This window comes from Schistocerca serialis, chromosome 2 (assembly GCF_023864345.2).
Source record: "Schistocerca serialis cubense isolate TAMUIC-IGC-003099 chromosome 2, iqSchSeri2.2, whole genome shotgun sequence".
Lineage (NCBI taxonomy): Eukaryota > Metazoa > Arthropoda > Insecta > Orthoptera > Acrididae > Schistocerca > Schistocerca serialis.
In genome coordinates, this window is record NC_064639.1 from 171270259 (window position 1) to 171289805 (window position 19547).

The following is a 19547-nucleotide window of genomic DNA, read 5'->3' on the forward strand; positions in this document are numbered from 1 at the left end:
GCCCGCACAGGACCTGCAACATGTGGTCGTGCATTATCCTGCTGAAATGTAGGGTTTCGCAGGGATCGGATGAAGGGTAGAGCCACGGGTCGTAACACATATGAAATGTAACGTCCACTGTTCAAAGTGCCGTCAATACGAACAAGAGGTGACCGAGACGTGTAACCAATGGCACCCCATTCCATCACGCCGGGTGATACGCCAGTATGGCGATGACGAATACACGCTTCCAATGTGCGTTCACCGCGATGTCGCCAAACACGGATGCGACCATCATGATGCTGTAAACAGAACCTGGATTCATCCGAGAAAATGACGTTTTGCCATTCGTGCAGCCAGGTTCGTCGTTGAGTACACCATCGCAGGCGCTCCTGTCTGTGATGCAGCGTCAAGGGTAACCGCAGCCATGGTCTCCGAGCTGATAGTCCATGCTGCTGCAAACGTCGTCGAACTGTTCGTGCAGATGGTTGTTGTCTTGCAAACGTCCCCATCTGTTGACTCAGGGATCGAGACGTGGCGGCACGATGCGTTACAGTCACGCGGATAAGATGCCTGTCATCTCGTCTGATAGTGATACGAGGCCGTTGGGTTCCAGCACGGCGTTCCGTATTACCCTCCTGAACCCACCGATTCCATATTCTGCTAACAGTCATTGGATCTCGACCAATGCGAGCAGCAATGTCGCGATACGATAAACTGCAATCGCGACAGGCTAAAATCCGACCTTTATCAAAGTCGGAAACGTGATGGTACGCATTTCTCCTCCTTGCACGAGGCATCACAACAACGTTTCACCAGACAACACCGGCCAACTGCTGTTTGTGTATGAGAAATCGGTTGGAATCTTTCCTCATGTCAGCACGTTGTAGGTGTCGCCACCGGCGACAACCTTGTGTGAATGCTCTGAAAAGCTGATCATTTGCATATCACAGCATCTTCTTTCTATCGGTTAAATTTCGCGTCTGTATCACGTCATCTTCGTGGTGTAGCAATTTTAATGGCCAGGAGTGTAGTATATTCTGAAATCCCTACAACGACAGCTCATGAAGCTTACATCATGGAAGTTGAGAACAGAAAGCTAAGTTCGAACAGCCAGGATTCTCCTAGCTGCTGTAGGGTTTGAAAATGTTTAGGCTAATTTTTACATAAACTATAGGTTTAAAAAAGGATTATTGCAATAGGCGCCGGGCCTGTTCACCAGCCAGAACTATTCTCTCCGCAAGACGCTCACGCATTCTCTACCCTCCTCGGTGCAAGGGCCTTCGGTCGCCGTCGCCAACGCAGGATGGATCCCCAAGACACCCGCCAAGAGCCGGAGGGGCGGGAGTTAGAATTACCGCGGTGGACCTACAGCTGCCTCAATCTCCCCCTCCAATGCTGGGCTACCGATACTTCGGTGAGTCCAAGGTTACCCGCACAGTAGATTTAATTGGAGAAAGATTTCAGTTGGGATACGTGAGCTTGGTCTCTCCTAGTGCTCTCACTCTGTACAAGCGTTGTATCGCAAAGTGTCCCTTGAACCTTGGCGAGAACATTTATACACATTCGCACTGGCTTTGCTCAAGGCGGTGAAGTTCTTAAGAAAAACTTTATCCCCAATCTGATAGGTACTGCGTTTCATCTGTCTTACCGTTCCGTTTATTATGCGTCGCCCTTCTACATCTACATCTACATTTACACTCCGCAAGCCACCCAACGGAGTGTGGCGGAGGGCACTTTACGTGCCGCTGTCATCACCTCCCTTTTCTGTTCCAGTCGCGTATGGTTCGCGGGAAGAACGACTGCTGGAAAGCCTCCGTGCGCGCTCGAATTTCTCTAATTTTACATTCCTGATCTCCTCGGGAGGTGTAAGTAGGGGGAAGCAATATATTCGATACCTCATCCAGAAACTCACCCTCTCGAAGCCTGGACAGCAAGCTACACCGCGATGCAGAGCGCCTCTCTTGCAGAGTCCGCCACTTGAGTTTGCTAAACATCTCCGTAACGCTATCACGCTTACCAAATAACCCTGTGACGAAATGCGCCGCTCTTCTTTGGATCTTCTCTGTCTCCTCTGTCAACCCGACCTGGTACGGATCCCACACTGATGAGCAATACTCAAGTATAGGTCGAACGAGTGTTTTGTACGCCACCTTCTTTGCTGATGGACTTCATTTTCTAAGGACTCTCCCAATGAATCTCAACCTGGCACCCGCCTTACCAACAATTAACTTTATATGATCATTCCACTTCAAATCGTTCCGTACGCATACTCCAAGATATTTTACAGAAGTAACTGCTACCAGTGTTTGTTCCGCTATCATATAATCATACAATAAAGGGTCCTTCTTTCTATGTATTCGCAATACATTACATTTGTCTATGTTAAGGGTCAGTTGCCACTCCCTGCACCACGAGTTTGTCCGCTGCAGATCTTCCTGCATTTCGCTACAATTTTCTAATGCTGCAACTTCTCTGTATACTACAGCATCATCCGCGAAAAGCCGCATGGAACTTCCGACACTATCTACTGGGTCATTTATTTTTATTGTGAAAAGCAATGGTCCCATAACACTCCCCTGTGGCACGCCAGAGGTTACTTTAACGTCTGTAGACGTCTCTCCATTGAGAACAACACGCTGTGTTCTGTTTGCTATAAACTCTTCAATCTAGCCACACCGATGTCGCGTGTCCATCAGTGGGAAGCTACAGTGCCTCGTGTCCGGTCTCCTTCGACAGCACACCACTGGGTCCGAAATGTAGGACTCGGAGTTATCAGGCGACAGTGCGGAACTGTATCGAACGCCTTCCGGAAGTCAAGCAAAATGGCATCTACCTGGGAGCCTGTATCTAATATTTTCTGGGTCTCATGAACAAATAAAGCGAGTTGGGTCTCACACGTTCGCTGTTTCCGGAATCCATGTTGATTCCTACAGAGTAGATTCTGGGTTTCCAGAAATGACATGAGACGCGAGCAAAAAACATGTTCTAAAATTCTACAACAGATCGATGTCAGAGATATAGGCCTATAGCTTTGCACATCTACTCGACGACCCTTCTTGAAAACTGGAACTACCTGTGCTCTTTTCCAATCATTTGGAACCTTCCGTTCCTCTAGAGACTTGCGGTACACGGCTGTTAGAAGGGGGGCAAGCTCTATCGCGTACTCTGTGTAGAAGTGCCTTCCTCCGGTGCTCTTTAATGCCATTTCAGCAGGATAATGCACGACCACATGTTGCAGGTCCTGTGCGGGCCTTTGTGGACACGGAAAATGTTCGACTGCTGCCCTGGCCAGCACATTCTCCAGGTCTCTCACCAAATGAAAACGTCTGGTCAATGGTGGCCGAGCAACTGGCTCGTCACAATACGCCAGTCACTACTCTTGATGAACTGTGGTATCGTGTTGAAGCTGCATGGGCAGCTGTACCTGTATACGCCATCCAATGTCTGTTTGATTAAACGCCCAGGCGTATCAAGGCCGTTATTACGGCCATAGGTGATTGTTCTGGGTACTGATTTCTCAGGATCTATGCACCCAAATTGTGTGAAAATGTAATCACATGTCAGTTCTAGTGTAATATATTTGTCCAATGAATACCCGTTTATCATCTGCATTTCTTCTTGGTGTAGCAATTTGAATGGCCAATGGTGTAACTTATTTCGAGTTACTCAAATGATTTACTTGTGATAAATCCCCCGGTCCACCTGTTTCATTTCATTATTCATTGTATCATGAGTTGTATCTTTCAGCGTTTCCACCATGGAAGACGCAATCAGCACTTCGATGTGGTGCCAATCGGCCTTGGACAGATTTCATTACTATTTGCAATGTCCATCTTACTCAATGTGTGTGCGGAACCTTCAGTGGTTCAGAAAAGAAGTCATATATTTCTTTAATTTGTTTTTAGTCGAACAAACAACGTAGAGCGATAACAAATTGCAATACGGAAATAACATTCGAGTATTCTAAAATTCAATCGATCTACATCCTCTGTTGCGCCACCTTGAACACCAGTCTGGGATGACAGTTTCTATTCTGATGACGAAGTCCTAAAATAAAAGCTGACGGATCTAGAAGCCAACTTCCACTGTGTTGACATACAGCGGTAGCGTGTGCGTTGTGGACTTTGATTACTGAGTCACACGGTCACATGTTGCTGTGATTCTGACTGTTCACCAACGTTGGGTAGTTTCGATAGCTCGTTCGGGAATTGTGTCTGCTCTGTTCTGAGTGTTCCGTTACTACTTGTAATTAGCCAACGAAGTTTTGATAGCAACGTGCGGAATTGTCTGCTCTGTTGCTAGTGTTCCGTTACTATTAGTGACTAGCCAACGTAGTTTTCATAGATAGGTGCGGAATTCTGCCCGCTCTGTTGTAAATGCTCAGTTACTACGACTTGTGACTACCCAGTGTAGTTTTTGATAGGTCGGTGCAGAAATGAGTATTCTCTATTTTGAATGATCCGTTACTACGAGTTGTGACAAAAGGTGATCAATTTCCCATATATTACTTAGGGCAGAGTTGGGTGCAAAAGCAAACGTCAAGCTCACAGGAATTCTCTAGTGACTTTCATGCATAGCAGTGTTACAAGCATACGCATAGCTGTGTCAGAAGGATACCAACTCAATGTCTCATCCCATTTCGTTTGACTGTGGTGGTGGTAGGCAACAGAGGATGTAAATCAACGCCGTGCGCAAATTACATTTCATCCTCTCGGCATACTATGGGTTGGGGTAGTAAGGAGTAGTTCTATGATGACTAACCCAATTCCAAGCCAATTTTCTTAAATAATCTGGAGGTGAAAGTAGTCGCGTTGTCGGACTCCACAACCTGGCTCAGACCATTCCGAATATTTGCTTTAAGGAACTCACGGCTGCCTGAGCCGTGGCTGCCCTCTTGCGGAAGAACCATGTCAGTCTAAAACAAAAGCATCAACGACGACGAAAATATACTGGTTTCCGGCTTCAAATGAGAAAAAGGGCCTTTGAATTCAACATACATCCCATCCATCGGCTTCTCAACCAGTCTGAAAGACAGATGACCTAACTTTGGTATGTTGGGTAGGTTTATTTACAGCACATTCCTCACGAATTCCTTGATGTCAGTATCCATTCCCGGACAGACGTAGTGCTCCCTAACCTTTCCTCTTGTTTTTTTGGTTGGTTGGTTGACTTGGGGAAGAGGACCAAACAACGAGGTTCAAAATGGCTCAAATAGCTCTGAGCACTATGCGACTTAACTTATGAGGTCATCAGTCGCCTAGACCTTAGAACTAATTAAACCTAACTAACCTAAGGACATCACACACATCCATTACCGAGGCAGGATTCGAACCTGCGACCGTAGCGGTCGCTCGGCTCCAGACTTAGCGCCTAGAACCGCACGGCCACTCCGGTCGGCAAACAGCGAGGTCATCGGTCCCATCTGGTAGGGGGAGGATGTGGAAGAAAATAGGACGGGCCCTTTCAAAGGAACCATCCCGGCATTTGCCTGAAGTGATTTAGGGAAATTACGAAAAACCTGAATCAGGTTTGCCGGACGCGGGTTTGAACCGATGTCCTCCCGAATGCGAGAGCATTGTGCTAACCACTGGGCCACCTCGCCGGTTCTAGTTTTTATAAACTCCCAAATTCCCACCAACACGAGATAAACCACACTTTTGGGGACCACCATCTTGTCTATTCAAACAATACAGTACAAAACGGATAGCATGTGTCTGCTTGGTTAAGTTTCTCTTTGATCTCCTGGATTTAAACATCCTCTCTCTGACATTTCCTCTCTCTGACATTTGTTCAAAAAGTTTCGGAACTACGACAATATGATGTTAACTTGGTTAGTCTGTTGATATTCAGGTACCGACACGGACTCAGGATCACTTTCCTCCTGTTCTGCGAACTTCCAGCTAAGGGCTTCGGCCACGGTATTGTCAATCCCTTTGATATGTGTAACCTGAAACTGAAATGTCAGTATGCGAGTTGCCCATCTGGCTATCCTCCATGTTCCTCGTGGTCATTCCAACACCCACTTCAGCGCTTGGTTAACCGACGTCTCTAGATCGAAAGTGGTATGCTCCATGTGTGCACTGAATTTCTCTAGCGCAGATAGCACTGTTAATGCCTCTGACTTGTAAACCGAGTATTTCTGCTCTAGCTGGTTCGAAGCTCGCAGTGCAAAAAATATCGGATTTTGGCCCCCTGCGTGCTATTGTAAGATAGCCGTCCCGACTCCGGACTGGGACGCATTCGTCTGAACATAAACCGTTTTTCGAAATCCAGAAGAGCCAGGACAGACACCGATAAGAAATCTTCCTGCAAACTGATAAAAGAGGCTTCGTGACTGTTCGTCCATTCTCTCCTTAGTTGGTTGAGCGGGACTGCCTTCTGGGTAAACGTTGCTATGAACTTACGAAAAAAAAAAAAATACACATGCCGACGAAACGGGCTACTTGTTTGAAGGCGGTCGAGGTGGATAAGTTGATGGCCCTATGGGGTCAACAATCACGCCCTGCGCGGACGCCATAAGACCAAGAAACTACATATAAACACACGCAAATTTAACTTTTCCTCGGGTAACTGTAATCCCTACCTTTTGCAGCCTAATGGAGACTTCCTCTAAATGCCTGACACGTTCATCCATATCTGTGCTAACAATAACATCATCGAGGTAATGATATACAAGCTCGAACTTAATCCCACCAAAGACTGAAAATTTCATATATATTTAAACTCGTGTTTGTAAGTGTCATGTTGATATCTGAGAAATGTGTAAAACTTATTTTTGATATCGAAATATGTAAATCTCAGTGCAGGGCAACAGAACTATGTGAAAGTTTATTTTGAATGGAAATATGTGGAACTCACGTGACACAGTGCGAAATCCGGGCTAGCCAGTACATCAGACAATTAGATTGCGAGAAAACAATCTCTGGTCTCAAACACGGTCTTACAAAGAATATGATTACATTGATATTACAGAGGTTAAGTATGTTTATCAAATTTGCAACTTCATTCACATTTATTGCCAAAACTTCCTGAAAATCGTCATGGCAAATACGACAGCCCCCTTTCAAGATCTTATCGAAAAGTTGGGACAACACCGCGTTGCCGGTAGACAGACCAAATAACACCCTACCAAATTCAAATAGATTCCAATCGGTGCTGAATGCAGTCAGTGGTTTGGATGCTTCATCTAACAGGATCTGATAGCACACTTGATTCAGATCTAACGTCATAAATATATCGGTTTCTTTAAACCAGTCAAAATATGAGTATAAATCAGGCATAGGAACAGATTTCAAGACAACATTTTTGTTATGTTCGCGGAAGTCAAAGACGCCGACTTGAGGTCTGTTGGCTGTAAATATCGGGACGAGTACAGTGAGAATGCTGGGCACATTACCCTTGCTCAATCATTTTTTCCACAGTCTGCTTTAATTGCCCCATCCGTGGACGAGTCAACCTATACGGGGGCCTGTTCACGGGTGTGGAATCCATGAGCTCGATGCTATATTTCACGATAAGGTGAAGCTCAACTTTTCCGTCAGTACGTCCTGAAACTTTTCTCACTACCTCTGAATATAGTTCCTGTCTTGTTCCAGTAAACACAGCAAGTGCACAACAAGCCCACGTCCTCGTTCGGATGTAGAGGCATTGGTACCTGATTCAAGCTCCTTATCAGGCTAACGTGACCTTGATGCTGATAAAATTATAAATGTTTGAAGCGGTTAAACCTGAATTGAAAATAACAGTTGGCCCAGTTAGAAAGTATACCGATCCTACCGATCAGGTCAGACCCAATAATCACTTCAGAAGTGAGATTTTCCACTGCTCTAATAGGGTATTTCGACATGTTACCAGCAATCTTTAATGTCACAACCACCGTTCCCAAGGCCCGAATTTGGGAGTTATTGACCGTAAATTGCTGACCACATTCAGTCTTTATACGCGGCAACTTTCAGTGCTTTTAATTCCGGCACACCAGTGTCTATGGGGGTGCACATGGGCTCATGATTAATACAACAACATGCAATAGTTAGCTGACCCATAGTGTGGTACACAACGCCAACTACTTGGTGTGCCTGCTCAATCCCTTCTTGGTTCTGTAATTGCCACTTATCCCTAGCCTTAAACTGCTAATGTGGCCAACCCGATTACACCTAAAATGTCTCACCGTTGATCTCCCAGGTCTGTTTTGCTGTAACCCACACTTCTTCTCAAAGATGCTGCAGGCCCCGTTTTCTCGCCTCTGGTCGATATATCCCATACTCTGAATACGCCAAAGCAACCTATCTAGTTCGCCGAAAATAGTAGGTCGTTGGCATAAGACTATCCATCAATGGGACTTAAGCCCTGAATTACATGATCAATCATTTGTTGCTCATGTATTCGAGGCACAGTGCCTTAACACTGCGCTTGACCCTCCGAACACACTCTCCCAATGGTTCGTTGGACCCTTGTTCTCTACCGTAATGTGAATCAATCAGTTCTTGCGTGGCACGCCCCAGAAGCATCTCACTAGCAATCAGATGGTGTCTTCTCTAATAAACCTCGAGAACCCACCTTCAACCTTAATAGGAATTACTGATAACAATTCTTGATCACTTATTCCTAACATCTCACCTATATCCAATAGATCAACCAACACACACAAAAAATTAACAATATTGGTACTGGCTATATAGTCATCACAAAAAGACACGTCATTTCTAACAAATTTCTATAACGGGTTCTCGATATTAGTGGACATATTACTACTCTCACTTGATCGCCCCCAATATCTATCAATTATACGCTCCCTCAGTGGATCTAGGAGTCGCATTACTTGTTTATTTCGGGATCCTCCTTTTGGTTCTTCCACCCTGCCGCCTACAGCATATCCCAACAGCGACTGATCCATGCCTGACTTTTGTATAACAGCCTGTCCTCCACTAGTACCTTCCATTGCACATCCATCCACCCACTCTCCAAGTTCCACTAACTGAGCCTTCAACAGTTCACTACGTACCGAGTGTCGCTGTTTTGCACAACACCCACTAAAATTTGAACATCTCTTCTGAGAAAGCATGACTATAGCTTTTATTCTTCGTTGCTGTTCTACTGTTTTGGACTCTCCATCAAATGACTCTCTACAATCCTGTAATTCTTCGGCAGCTGCTTGACAGGGTCTAGTTTATCACTCACCGTCTTAACTATATAGTCAAGCACTGTGATCGGTACCACCTACAGCTGCTTCGACCACTACAGTTGTTTAACAATGGTTCTGTCACAATGGGACCATCTGACACACAGCTCGTACTGCATGCAGCTCATGACATCGCAGCAGCTGAGGATCACATACGACCCGACATGCTAAAACACGCTAAAACATGTACACGCAGTCTTTAGATAGATGCTTAAGTCTTTCTGCACAACCTACCTCACTCCTCGTTATCATAAACCAAACTCTGCTACCAGGAAATTGTGCCACACATAGTACAAAGGAATCTGGGGTGTGTAGCGCTGGGTTTTAAATCGATGTTGCATGGTGTTGACTCAAATTTCTTTTAATAATCTCGCTCCTTTTAAATTTATGCATCCAAAATTCCAATTCCATAGAACTCCGAGTCCTGCATTTCGGACCCAGTGATGTACTGTCGAAGGAGAACAGACACCAGGCACTGTAGCTTCCCACTGATGGAGACGCGACATCGGTGGCAGGAACAGCTCGTTTGTGAGAGTTCCTAAGGAAGAAGCAGTTCCAGACAGAACCTCGCTCTGTAGCAGAAACCTGAGTAACTAATCACCAACCCCCAACCACCACATCTAGCTATCAGGTCTGCCCCTTTTAAACGTACAATCAATAAAACCAAAAAGTTACTAAACTTACAAATGGAATCCATAAAACAATAAATTGAGCAAACTCATGAACTCCCAAGTTACATAATATTATAAATCTTCGGTAAGAGCCATAACTAAGTAGTTTTACAATTATTATACTGAATGGAAGTTCTTTTAATAATGACTGTAAAACCCACTCAAAATTCACGATCACATGGCGACACATTAAAAAAACACCTTTCAATTAGTGAACACAAAACACTGTATTTCACCGTGTAAAGACGTCACTTTTCACAGCGTTGGCACACACCACACAGAAGGTTTTAAGTAAGTTACGCGCAGACCATGCACCACCAAATCACACGTTGCCAGCAATAATTTCTAGAACTGCCAGTCTAGTGACCACCGATATCCTTATGCCCAGACTACTGCCCACGGCAAACTTTCTCATAAGTGCTTAGTCTCAATAAATGTTAACATCACATGAGGCAAGGCATTAAATTCAATTGGTTCTTATAATTTACAATTAGTGGGAACAACACCTTATTTCTACCGGCACTAGCAGTAGCTTAACTTAGATCGCATTACTTATCACCAGGTTAAGCACTAGCCCAGTTAACACAAATTAGCCCCTGCTTAAGGTGATAGCTTGCCAATAGGCAGGAAATTAAGCCTAATTAATCACTGACTTGACATTCCATAATTAAGACACACTGGTCAAGTCGGTGAACACTTTTCATGCGTTAGCAAGACATACAACAACTGCACACAGCAGCGGCGTTACGCTCATGAAGCTATGGTTGGATACAGAACAATCATTCTATCCCTTGAATCCACCTGAGGTAAGCAAACCTTGTTTTCCTCTGTCATTCACACGGAAACACAAAGCCACTACAGTACATATTAATACAACAATATCACTAGGCACGCCTACAGCGTTTGCTTTCAAAACCTGTCAAGTGATACAAGATCAAGCAACAAATAATATGGTTGATATTGGTTCTGAAAACTTGCTCTGGTTCTATACCGTCACAGGTCACGTCATCAGTCAATATGAAACGTCCCCTTTGAAAAATTATACAAGACTGTGCTTAAAGTGACACACAATATTTTTTAGCGCAACGCAATCTGACTTTCAATAATCCCTACAAAAGAATGGCCCTGACTAACATTAAACTATACCTTTCAGAAATCACTTACCTCACAAAAATCTTGGTTACTCGAACTACTGCAATACAGCGAGCGCCATTACTGCCAGCTAAATAAAAGATTCAAACTACGGAAGGCACTAACTACTGATAGGCATAGTTAGCAAATGAAAGATTTTAATAGAGAACAAACAATGTATTTACCTTAATAGTCATAATACATATAGCAGTTCATGACAAATTACAAAACTCCGCCATCTCTCTCCCCACATCCACCACTGCTGGCGGCTCACCTCCAACTGTGCAACGCTACGCGCTGTTCACATCCAGCTGCCGCTGCCCAACACTACAATGGCAGACAACAATGCAAACTAGACACAGACTGCACACAGCATAGCCAGTGATTTTTCATACAGAGCACTACGTGGCGTTACCAATAAGAAAAGCTAAACAGCCTACTTACATAGCCCCCATGCTCCCCACAAAAAAATTTTACAAATTGCTTTGGGCAGTGGCCAATAATGATTTGAAAAAATTTTTCATAATTACAATAACAAAGATATCAATTGCACACACTTATTGATACAATGTTGGTCAAAAGCTAAACTTTCTCACAGTCCATAAAGACAGTCCTAATCGTTCATCACAGTAACATAGCAGTGTTTTTCTCAAAGTCTGAGCAGTAAAAGAAAATGCACATGGAAGTAGTGGATTTCCATGCAGTCTTGAAGAAGTAGCGTTGTCCTTCCAACGGAAAGACAGTGCTGACTCTTGACATGCTGACAGGTAATGGGCCACAACAGAGCAAACCCACAGCAGAGTCATTCGACGTTTTGAAGAATATTGGTAGGATGGTCATCACAGAGTAGGCCCACTGTAGTCCAGGTAGAGAGTATGGTATTGGTGGGCCACCAGAGGTGCAGACCCACTGCAGTCCTTGTAGAAATAATGGTATTGGTGGATCATCAAAGATGTAGACCCACTGTAGTCCTTGTAGAGATAATGGTACTGGTGGGTCATCAAAGATGCAGACCCACTGTAGTCCATATAGAGACGGCCAGCAGCCATCTGTTGCGACTGTGCAGGTGCACAATCACCATCGAAGAGTCTTGCGGAGAATATAGCAAGTCCATAAACCACCACTTGTCCACTCACGAAATTTTTGGAATTGTCCTTAGAACCAGCATATGCTGTTATCCAGTCCCTTGCTGAATTATTAACACATGTGCAAACACTAACAGTCCCTACTTCTCACATATTGTCCATATACTATGACCAACAAAAACGTGTGCAGTGAAATGTAACTTAATTTGAAGAACTGGTGTCTATACAATTATAAATTTACAATATGAAAATACAATTACAAAGTTACAAAATACATCATTTAAGAACATAATAGTACAGATAACATTTGTAGTAATATGGTCTTTACAAAAGAATAGAAATAACATATACATCAGTGTTACAGGAATTATGACATAAGTACATATATTAAAGGGCTGAATAACTTTCGAAACATCAACTTCACATATGAGCATTAAAACAAAACAGAATAAATAATGTCTAAGCATCTTTACAAGATAAATAACATAGTATTTGAAAAATTCTACAACATAAATCTTATTAGCTAAACACATAAAGACAGGAAAACCACAAATACACAAGGGAACACAAACACATAGTGGGATAACACAAGGAAAGGACAGGGTTTCTTTTACTGCAGTATTTTGCAAACAAAACTTTCTTTATTTCTCGGAGATCTCCCTTCATTCGTCATTATTCCCAAAAAGTCCTATCTATACCTGCTTTCTGTATTTTATTCATATTTCTTTCAAAATAATTATTTCTCAGTGTACAATACTCATTTTGGCCCAAATATTTTTCATATAACTTCTCAATGCTTTTTTTCCTATTCATCGCAACTCATTCTGTTATAGTCTACCCCCTCTTAACCTAACTTAAATCTACTGAGCTCAGATGCTAAACTAAGGGACGAGGCAATGCAGCAGCACAAAACAATTAACGCAAACAGCAATGAAAAAAATGGAAATTTGCAAAGCAAGCTACAGTAAATCTAATTTACCAAGCAATTCAACATTACAACTAATATGAGCCAATGTGCAGCAACAAGAAAAATAAATCAGTAGTAAAACTAGCTTAACAGAGTAATACAAAGTTAAATTTAGTAGCTCTATGCCTGGCAAACAGCAGAAGCAAAGGTAATAAATTATATCTAAACATGACAAAGCTCAAGCAGAAAAATATTACAGTAAAAATGGCCATGTCTAATACCTATGTCACATCTTAACACTAGAGTGATGCATCACAATTTATTCTAGAAAAGAAATTACCAAGTACTTGAAAAGATAATTATGAATGCAGTTCCTGTGAAGGTAAATGTCTTTTTGTGCTCCCTCATTTTTTTGAAAAAAATTATTATTTACTCGATCTGTAGACAGAAAATATTTATATTAATACATGTATAAAATTTTATTTTTACCAATGCTGCAGTGCAGCTAGAAACTAGATATCAAATGAAATAAGCAACTATGTACAAAGCAAAGCATAAGAACATCGTTCAATAGCCATGTGGCATTTCATAAGTAGTAAAAAAATCTATCTAGAAAGACAGTAGTCATAATCAGGTGTGTAGACAAACTATTTCTTGTCATTTCATTAGGCATTTCAGTAAATATCAGAAAGTACGATATGTTTCCAAGTAATTAGCGTGTCGTATTTGCGATGCTTTCTCTAAAGGAATGACAATGGCGAGGATAATGGCCTCCCTTTTTTTTTTCCTCCACCTGTACCTCTGAAAGGCACACGCTAATGGCCCTTTTTTTTTCAGGCGACTGTCGCCCAGCTCGGTGCCCACGACGCATTCCGTGCAGGTGGTCACTTAACTTTCTTACCGAAATATTTACGACACCAGTTTCCGCTACAGTGACAGTCTCATATAAAATTATTTCACAGGTCAAGAATTTGGGTTACAAATCTGTAGAAACAAAATCCTATAAATATAACAGCGTCCAAAAAATTTTCGCCAGCATTGTGATACATTCACACATATACACACATTTCATAACTCTTAAAGTACGATTCTTGGTTTCCAACAACCTTTTCCACAAATCAGAGTCCCTAATCACTACTCATTATTCCTTACCTTATTCGTCGACACTTCTCTGGTATTTCATCATAAGAAATACGTAACATAATCAAACTCCTCATATACGGTATCATCATCTTATTGATCATAAACATACCTCAACAGCATAATACATATCGTCGTCGTAATAATATCATAACATCTCAGTCAACTCTCAAAATTGTCGTAGCTTCCTCCAATAATTTCAAAACCTAAAAAAATTCTCTGTTCATGTCAAAAGTGTCATCTGCCTCAAACGCACTTTAAAAATCATGATCCCATACCAAATAACTCAAAGCTCTCATAGTATCACAATGGTTCCGAAAAAATATGAACAGTTCACAAAGTACAGACAAAATACAATTTCATAAATGTGAAGTTATACAACTGTGTAATTACATAACATGTGTCACTGACGTAGTAAAAAAAAAGTTTATCTCTCAGTTAAATGATCAGATAGCTGTGTAATTTGTGTGTTAGAGAAATATGGTACCGATGTGTAAAGTTGTATAAGCAAATACCATATTAGCTAGGGCTCCTTGTGCTTGCCAAACACATGGTACACAAAGTAAGCGTGTACCCCCCTGAGGATTAAAGTAATTATACCCTCAGGTGTTACAGATTACAGCAATGGAATGAAATATATCACAGAAAACCCTTGTATCATTGTACTTCAAATATCTTAAAAAATGCATGTGTTAAGTGCGAAATTAATCACTCAAATACGTGTCCTGTAGCGCTAAATGTGCGTCTTGCTGTAAGAGAATCTCTGTGGAAGTGTCGTAGTTATCGTCCTCCGAAAGCTAAGTTCTGCAGAAGCCAATGTACTTACCTCATGATGCACAACAGTGAAATGCTTTATGTATAGATATCTTAGTTATTACGCTTATTGCCATGATGAAGAAAGTGCTGTGCTGTAACGTATTGTTGTGCTACGGAAAAGGCAGTCTCATTGTAGCTATACCACAAAAGTTATTACTAAAATATGTTTTACTTTCCAGAATAAAACAGAAAACTGTGCAGATATAAAACAGAAGCACTGCAAAAGCAACATTGTAAATTGTCACTCATTAGTAGCGTCGTGATAAAATCGTGTAGCTGTCACATAAACTAACCACTGTGTCATCTGGTATCTCACTGAAAGTACTTTAAATCCAGAATATATTTTCAAGTAAACCAAAATGTTGCATTAAAATCTCATTAGCAGTACTGGTAAATGTTCCAAGTATGTAAGCCTTATAGTCGTTCCATAATCGTGCAACTAACAAGCAAGAATGTACACACACAATAACACTGTGACGTCTGTTCACTATAACAATGCATTCGTCATTTCTGTTTAAATAAGTTCTCTTGGTTCTTGATTGGATATTTAACTTCAAACATTGTTGTATGTTAACAGATTCTAAGTCTGACAAAGCATATTAGTAATGTGAAGCGAAAAATTTTATGGCAAAGACTAAGTTAAAAAGCAGATTATCTTTCAATAAACGGTTTTACATGTGAAATGTGGTGTAATCCTTTACTCTTCCTAGTATGCAGAGTTTCAACTTCAACGCAATTATCATGTGGTATACGTCGGATTCTGTAAGGTCCATTGTAAACTAGAAAGAATTTTTGACTCAAGTGTTTCTTCTTATGTGACAATGAATGAGCTTTAATGAGAACTTTCTGACCAATATACAACTTCTTTGCATTTGCTTTACCGTGTAGTTTTCGCCTTTTGTCTGCTGCAGATTTTATATTTTTAAGAGCCAAATCAATTATGTCTTTGTGTCTAAGTTTACGTGTATTCGGGAAAGGTACAAGCTCTCTGATTCTGTTCGGTGGTTCTTCATTCTTCAGTACAAGAGTAGGTGGTAAAGCAGTGGAATCGTGAGGCATTTCATTCAGCACGTTTTGAAATAAGTGTAAATATCTGTCCCAATGCTGATGCTTTCTGTGACAATAAAGTCTGCAAAGCTTATTGATTTCTTTCATAATCCGTTCAGACGGGTTACAATGTGGTGAGTACAATGAAATAAAAACGGGTTTGATTTTATGGTTGCGAAGCATGCGTGACCAAACAGCAGATCTGAATTGCGGTCCGTTATCTGAAATGACTTTAGTAACGTGTCCAACTTCACGTAAGAAATTTTTAACAAAGGCGTTGGATACAGACCGTCCAGTGGCTTTATGTAACGGTGTGAAAGAAACAAATTTTGAAGTAAGTTCAACAGCGACTAGAACGTACGAAAATCCATTAGATGTTCTGACAAGCGGTCACAAGAGATCAACAGCAGCAAATTCTTTTAATTTAGAAGGAATGATAGGAAACAGCGGAGCACGATGGGAGATAGTAGATGGTTTCACCTTTTGACAAAGTTTACAAATAGACAAGACTCTTCGAATTCGCTTTTCCATATTGTTAAAATAACAAGTCGTTCGAAGAATATGATAACATTTTCGTGGGCCAAAATGTGCGTAGCTGAAATGAATGTACCAAATGAGCTTATTAACAAAGTCGTTTGGAATGCAAAGTACCCATAGCTTGTCATCAACAGTGCAGCGTTTAAAGAGTATGTTGTTTCTAACCAGGTAATAATGCCGAATCTGTGTGTGTGTCTTTTCATGCCATTTGCTCTTGATGTCTTTCCAAATCGGATCTTTATCTTGTTCATGAGCAATGTCCTTTAAAGATGTGGTGATGAAGTTTTCAAAGCCGACTTTCTGAATGTAAAGAATACTGAAATTTTTCTCGAGGTTGCCTTCTGTGTTACTTTTCTCAAGCCCAGCCTGTGCGCGTGACAGTGCGTCCGCAACAATGTTCTCCTTGCCGGGAATGTAGACTATTGTGAAGCGGAATTCTTGCAGAAACAATGCCCAACGTTTTAACGTGTCATGATTTAATTTTGAAGACAAAAGAAATTGTAATGCACGATGATCACTGTATACTTTTACGTGCTTACCAGAAAGAAAGAAGCGGAATTTGTTAAATGCCCAAACGATAGCTAAAGCTTCTAATTCAGTAACGGAATAATTTTTTTCAGATTTTGTTAGCACTCGGCTAGCAAAAGCAATGGTTTTCTGAACAGTAATGTCATTTTCTATGGCTTCTTGAAATAAATGGGCACCAAGACCGACTTTAGAAGAATCCGTGCTAAGGCAGAAATCTTGTGACAGATCTGGATGAACTAAGATTGGCGTGTGAAGTAACGCTTCTTTCAAAGAATTGAATTCCAACTGTGCTTGTTCGTCCCAGTTCCAAATAGTATTTTTTCCAGTGAGAGAACAAAGTTTTGGTGTAACAAGAATTTGCATATTCAGAAAACGACGGTAAAAATTTACGAGACCTAGAAAACTGCGGACTTGTCTTTTTGTGGATGGAACTGGAATGGCTCTTATTGCTTCTAACTTTTCAGGATCCGGTTGAATGCCTTCAGAAGAAATAATATGTCCCAAAAACTTCACCTTTGTCCTACCGAATTCAGATTTTTCCAAGTTAACTGTAATTCCAGATTCTGCAAAAATGCGTAACAAACTGTTGAGGATGCGATTGTGTTGTTCCCATGAGGCTTCTGCTATCAGAAAATCGTCCACATATAAGGTGATGTGACGTTTTAAGAACTCAGGTAATATGGAATTTAGCCAGCGAATGAATGCGGCCGAAGAAATGTTCAAACCAAAAGGAAGTTTCCGAAACTGATAACAAACGCCGAAACAAAGAAAAGCTGTGTATTTTCTACATTCTGGGTGAAGTTCGATCTGATAAAAGCTGGATCTGAGATCAATAGAAGACAACACTTTTACACCATTAAAATTTTGAAGAAGTTCTTCCAACGTTTGCGGCCTGTCTGTTTCAGGAATAATGATAGTATTGATTTGTCTCGAATCTAAGACAAGCCTGATCGATCCATTTTTCTTCTCAACAACATGTAACGGATTGTTGTATGAGCTTACTGCAGGCTCAATAATGCCCTCGTCAAACATAGATTGTATTTCTGTTCTAACACGGTCCCTATAATGCGCCGGAATTACGTATGGTCTAACACAAAATTTAGTATGCTCACGAACACGAAATTGGTATTTAAATCCCTTGATTGTTCCTGTTTTGTGAGTAAAAACTGTGGAATGTGCTTGTAAAATCTCAAAAAGGTCCTGCCTATCAGTGTCATTACAATTCTCAATTGTTTGAATTTTATTCTGAATTAACTCATTAGTTTCAAATATGCCGTCGATATCATCCCTGTCAGTACTTGCAGAGTGATTGTTAGTGTCTAGTGCATGGGGGCTTAATTAAATATTATGATTGAAAATATTTTTTTTTAATTTTAGTATGTCCGATTACGCAATCTCGTAATCGGTTGGCCCTGACTAGTATATTTACGCTATCTGACTGCAACAAACAATGTAAGAAAATTTTCGTAAACACAGTTAATTAATTAAGTCCCCAGCAACTATAAAATCTACAAAACCAATAAGCACAAAAGTAACTGTTCTGTATGTGGGAGTGTAACTCAACGTCCACATCTGGCACGGTTCTTTTCCAACAAGACAAGAATTTTTAAATACCAACTATGCTGACGTGACAAAAGAAATTTAGAAAAACTATAATTACGCAAGAAAACCAGAATTCACTCTAATACAAGAACACAAGCCAGATGCTTTGTTGACTGAACCTGTAGTGACGCATTATTTCAGATACACAAATAATAAAAGAACATTGTGGATTTTACCTTCATATATATTGACGAAATGCACTCATTACAATAACATCTGCTAACTCTCCCCTCAAATAACTGGATAAAACATTGAACAAACACTCCTTACTACAACATCTCGCTCCAACTTTACGACAACCACGAGCTCTGCCCACGCACACACTGCTACGAGCTCTCGACAAACACTCTCTATGAGTTCTCAACACACACTGACTGCTATGAGCTCTTAACACGCACTGTGAAGGCGGCTTAATAGTACTCTTTGGCGCAATCTCTGGCGCAGTGGCACAGTGTAGCCACCTTTCATATGCCCCTCCTCCACAGGCCAGAATTTGATGGTATTTTTGCCAGCATTGGTAGTGAAAATACCACCAAATTCGTCCACAAAAATACAGACAAAAATAAAAGATAATATTAATACCTAAATGTCACATAATTAGTTAAAAATTTTGGCTTTGCACTGACCTTTCACTAACCTAATATATGAAATACAGTAAGCAATACAACTTCTTTTCATGGATGTGGCTTTACATAATAGTTTACACAATATACAAAAAATCAGTTTATACAAATGTTCACATAAAATGCTTTCAATGATTAGTTAATACAAAAAAAAGATACTAACAGGTGACATCTTTTCAGTAGAAGCAGTCCATCAGTTGCACCCAGTAAAGTTTAGCAGGTACACCCAGCAACAAGTCACATTAGTTCAGTAGAACCAGTCCATCAGAGGTACCCAGCAATGTTGAGTAGGTGCAGACA

The 19547-nt window shown here is 41.2% G+C and overlaps 1 protein-coding gene across 1 annotated transcript in view; it reads right to left on the reverse strand.

Annotated features, from left to right (window-relative positions):
- Window positions 1–8695: 8695 nt before the first annotated feature.
- LOC126455829 (cilia- and flagella-associated protein 251-like) overlaps window positions 8696–19547 on the reverse strand; it is a 67938-nt gene continuing 57086 nt past the window's right edge. Inside the window, exon 2 of the mRNA XM_050091590.1 lies at window positions 8696–9143. Coding sequence (XP_049947547.1) covers window positions 8696–9143 — 448 coding nt within the window. The remainder of the gene's footprint in view (window positions 9144–19547) is intronic.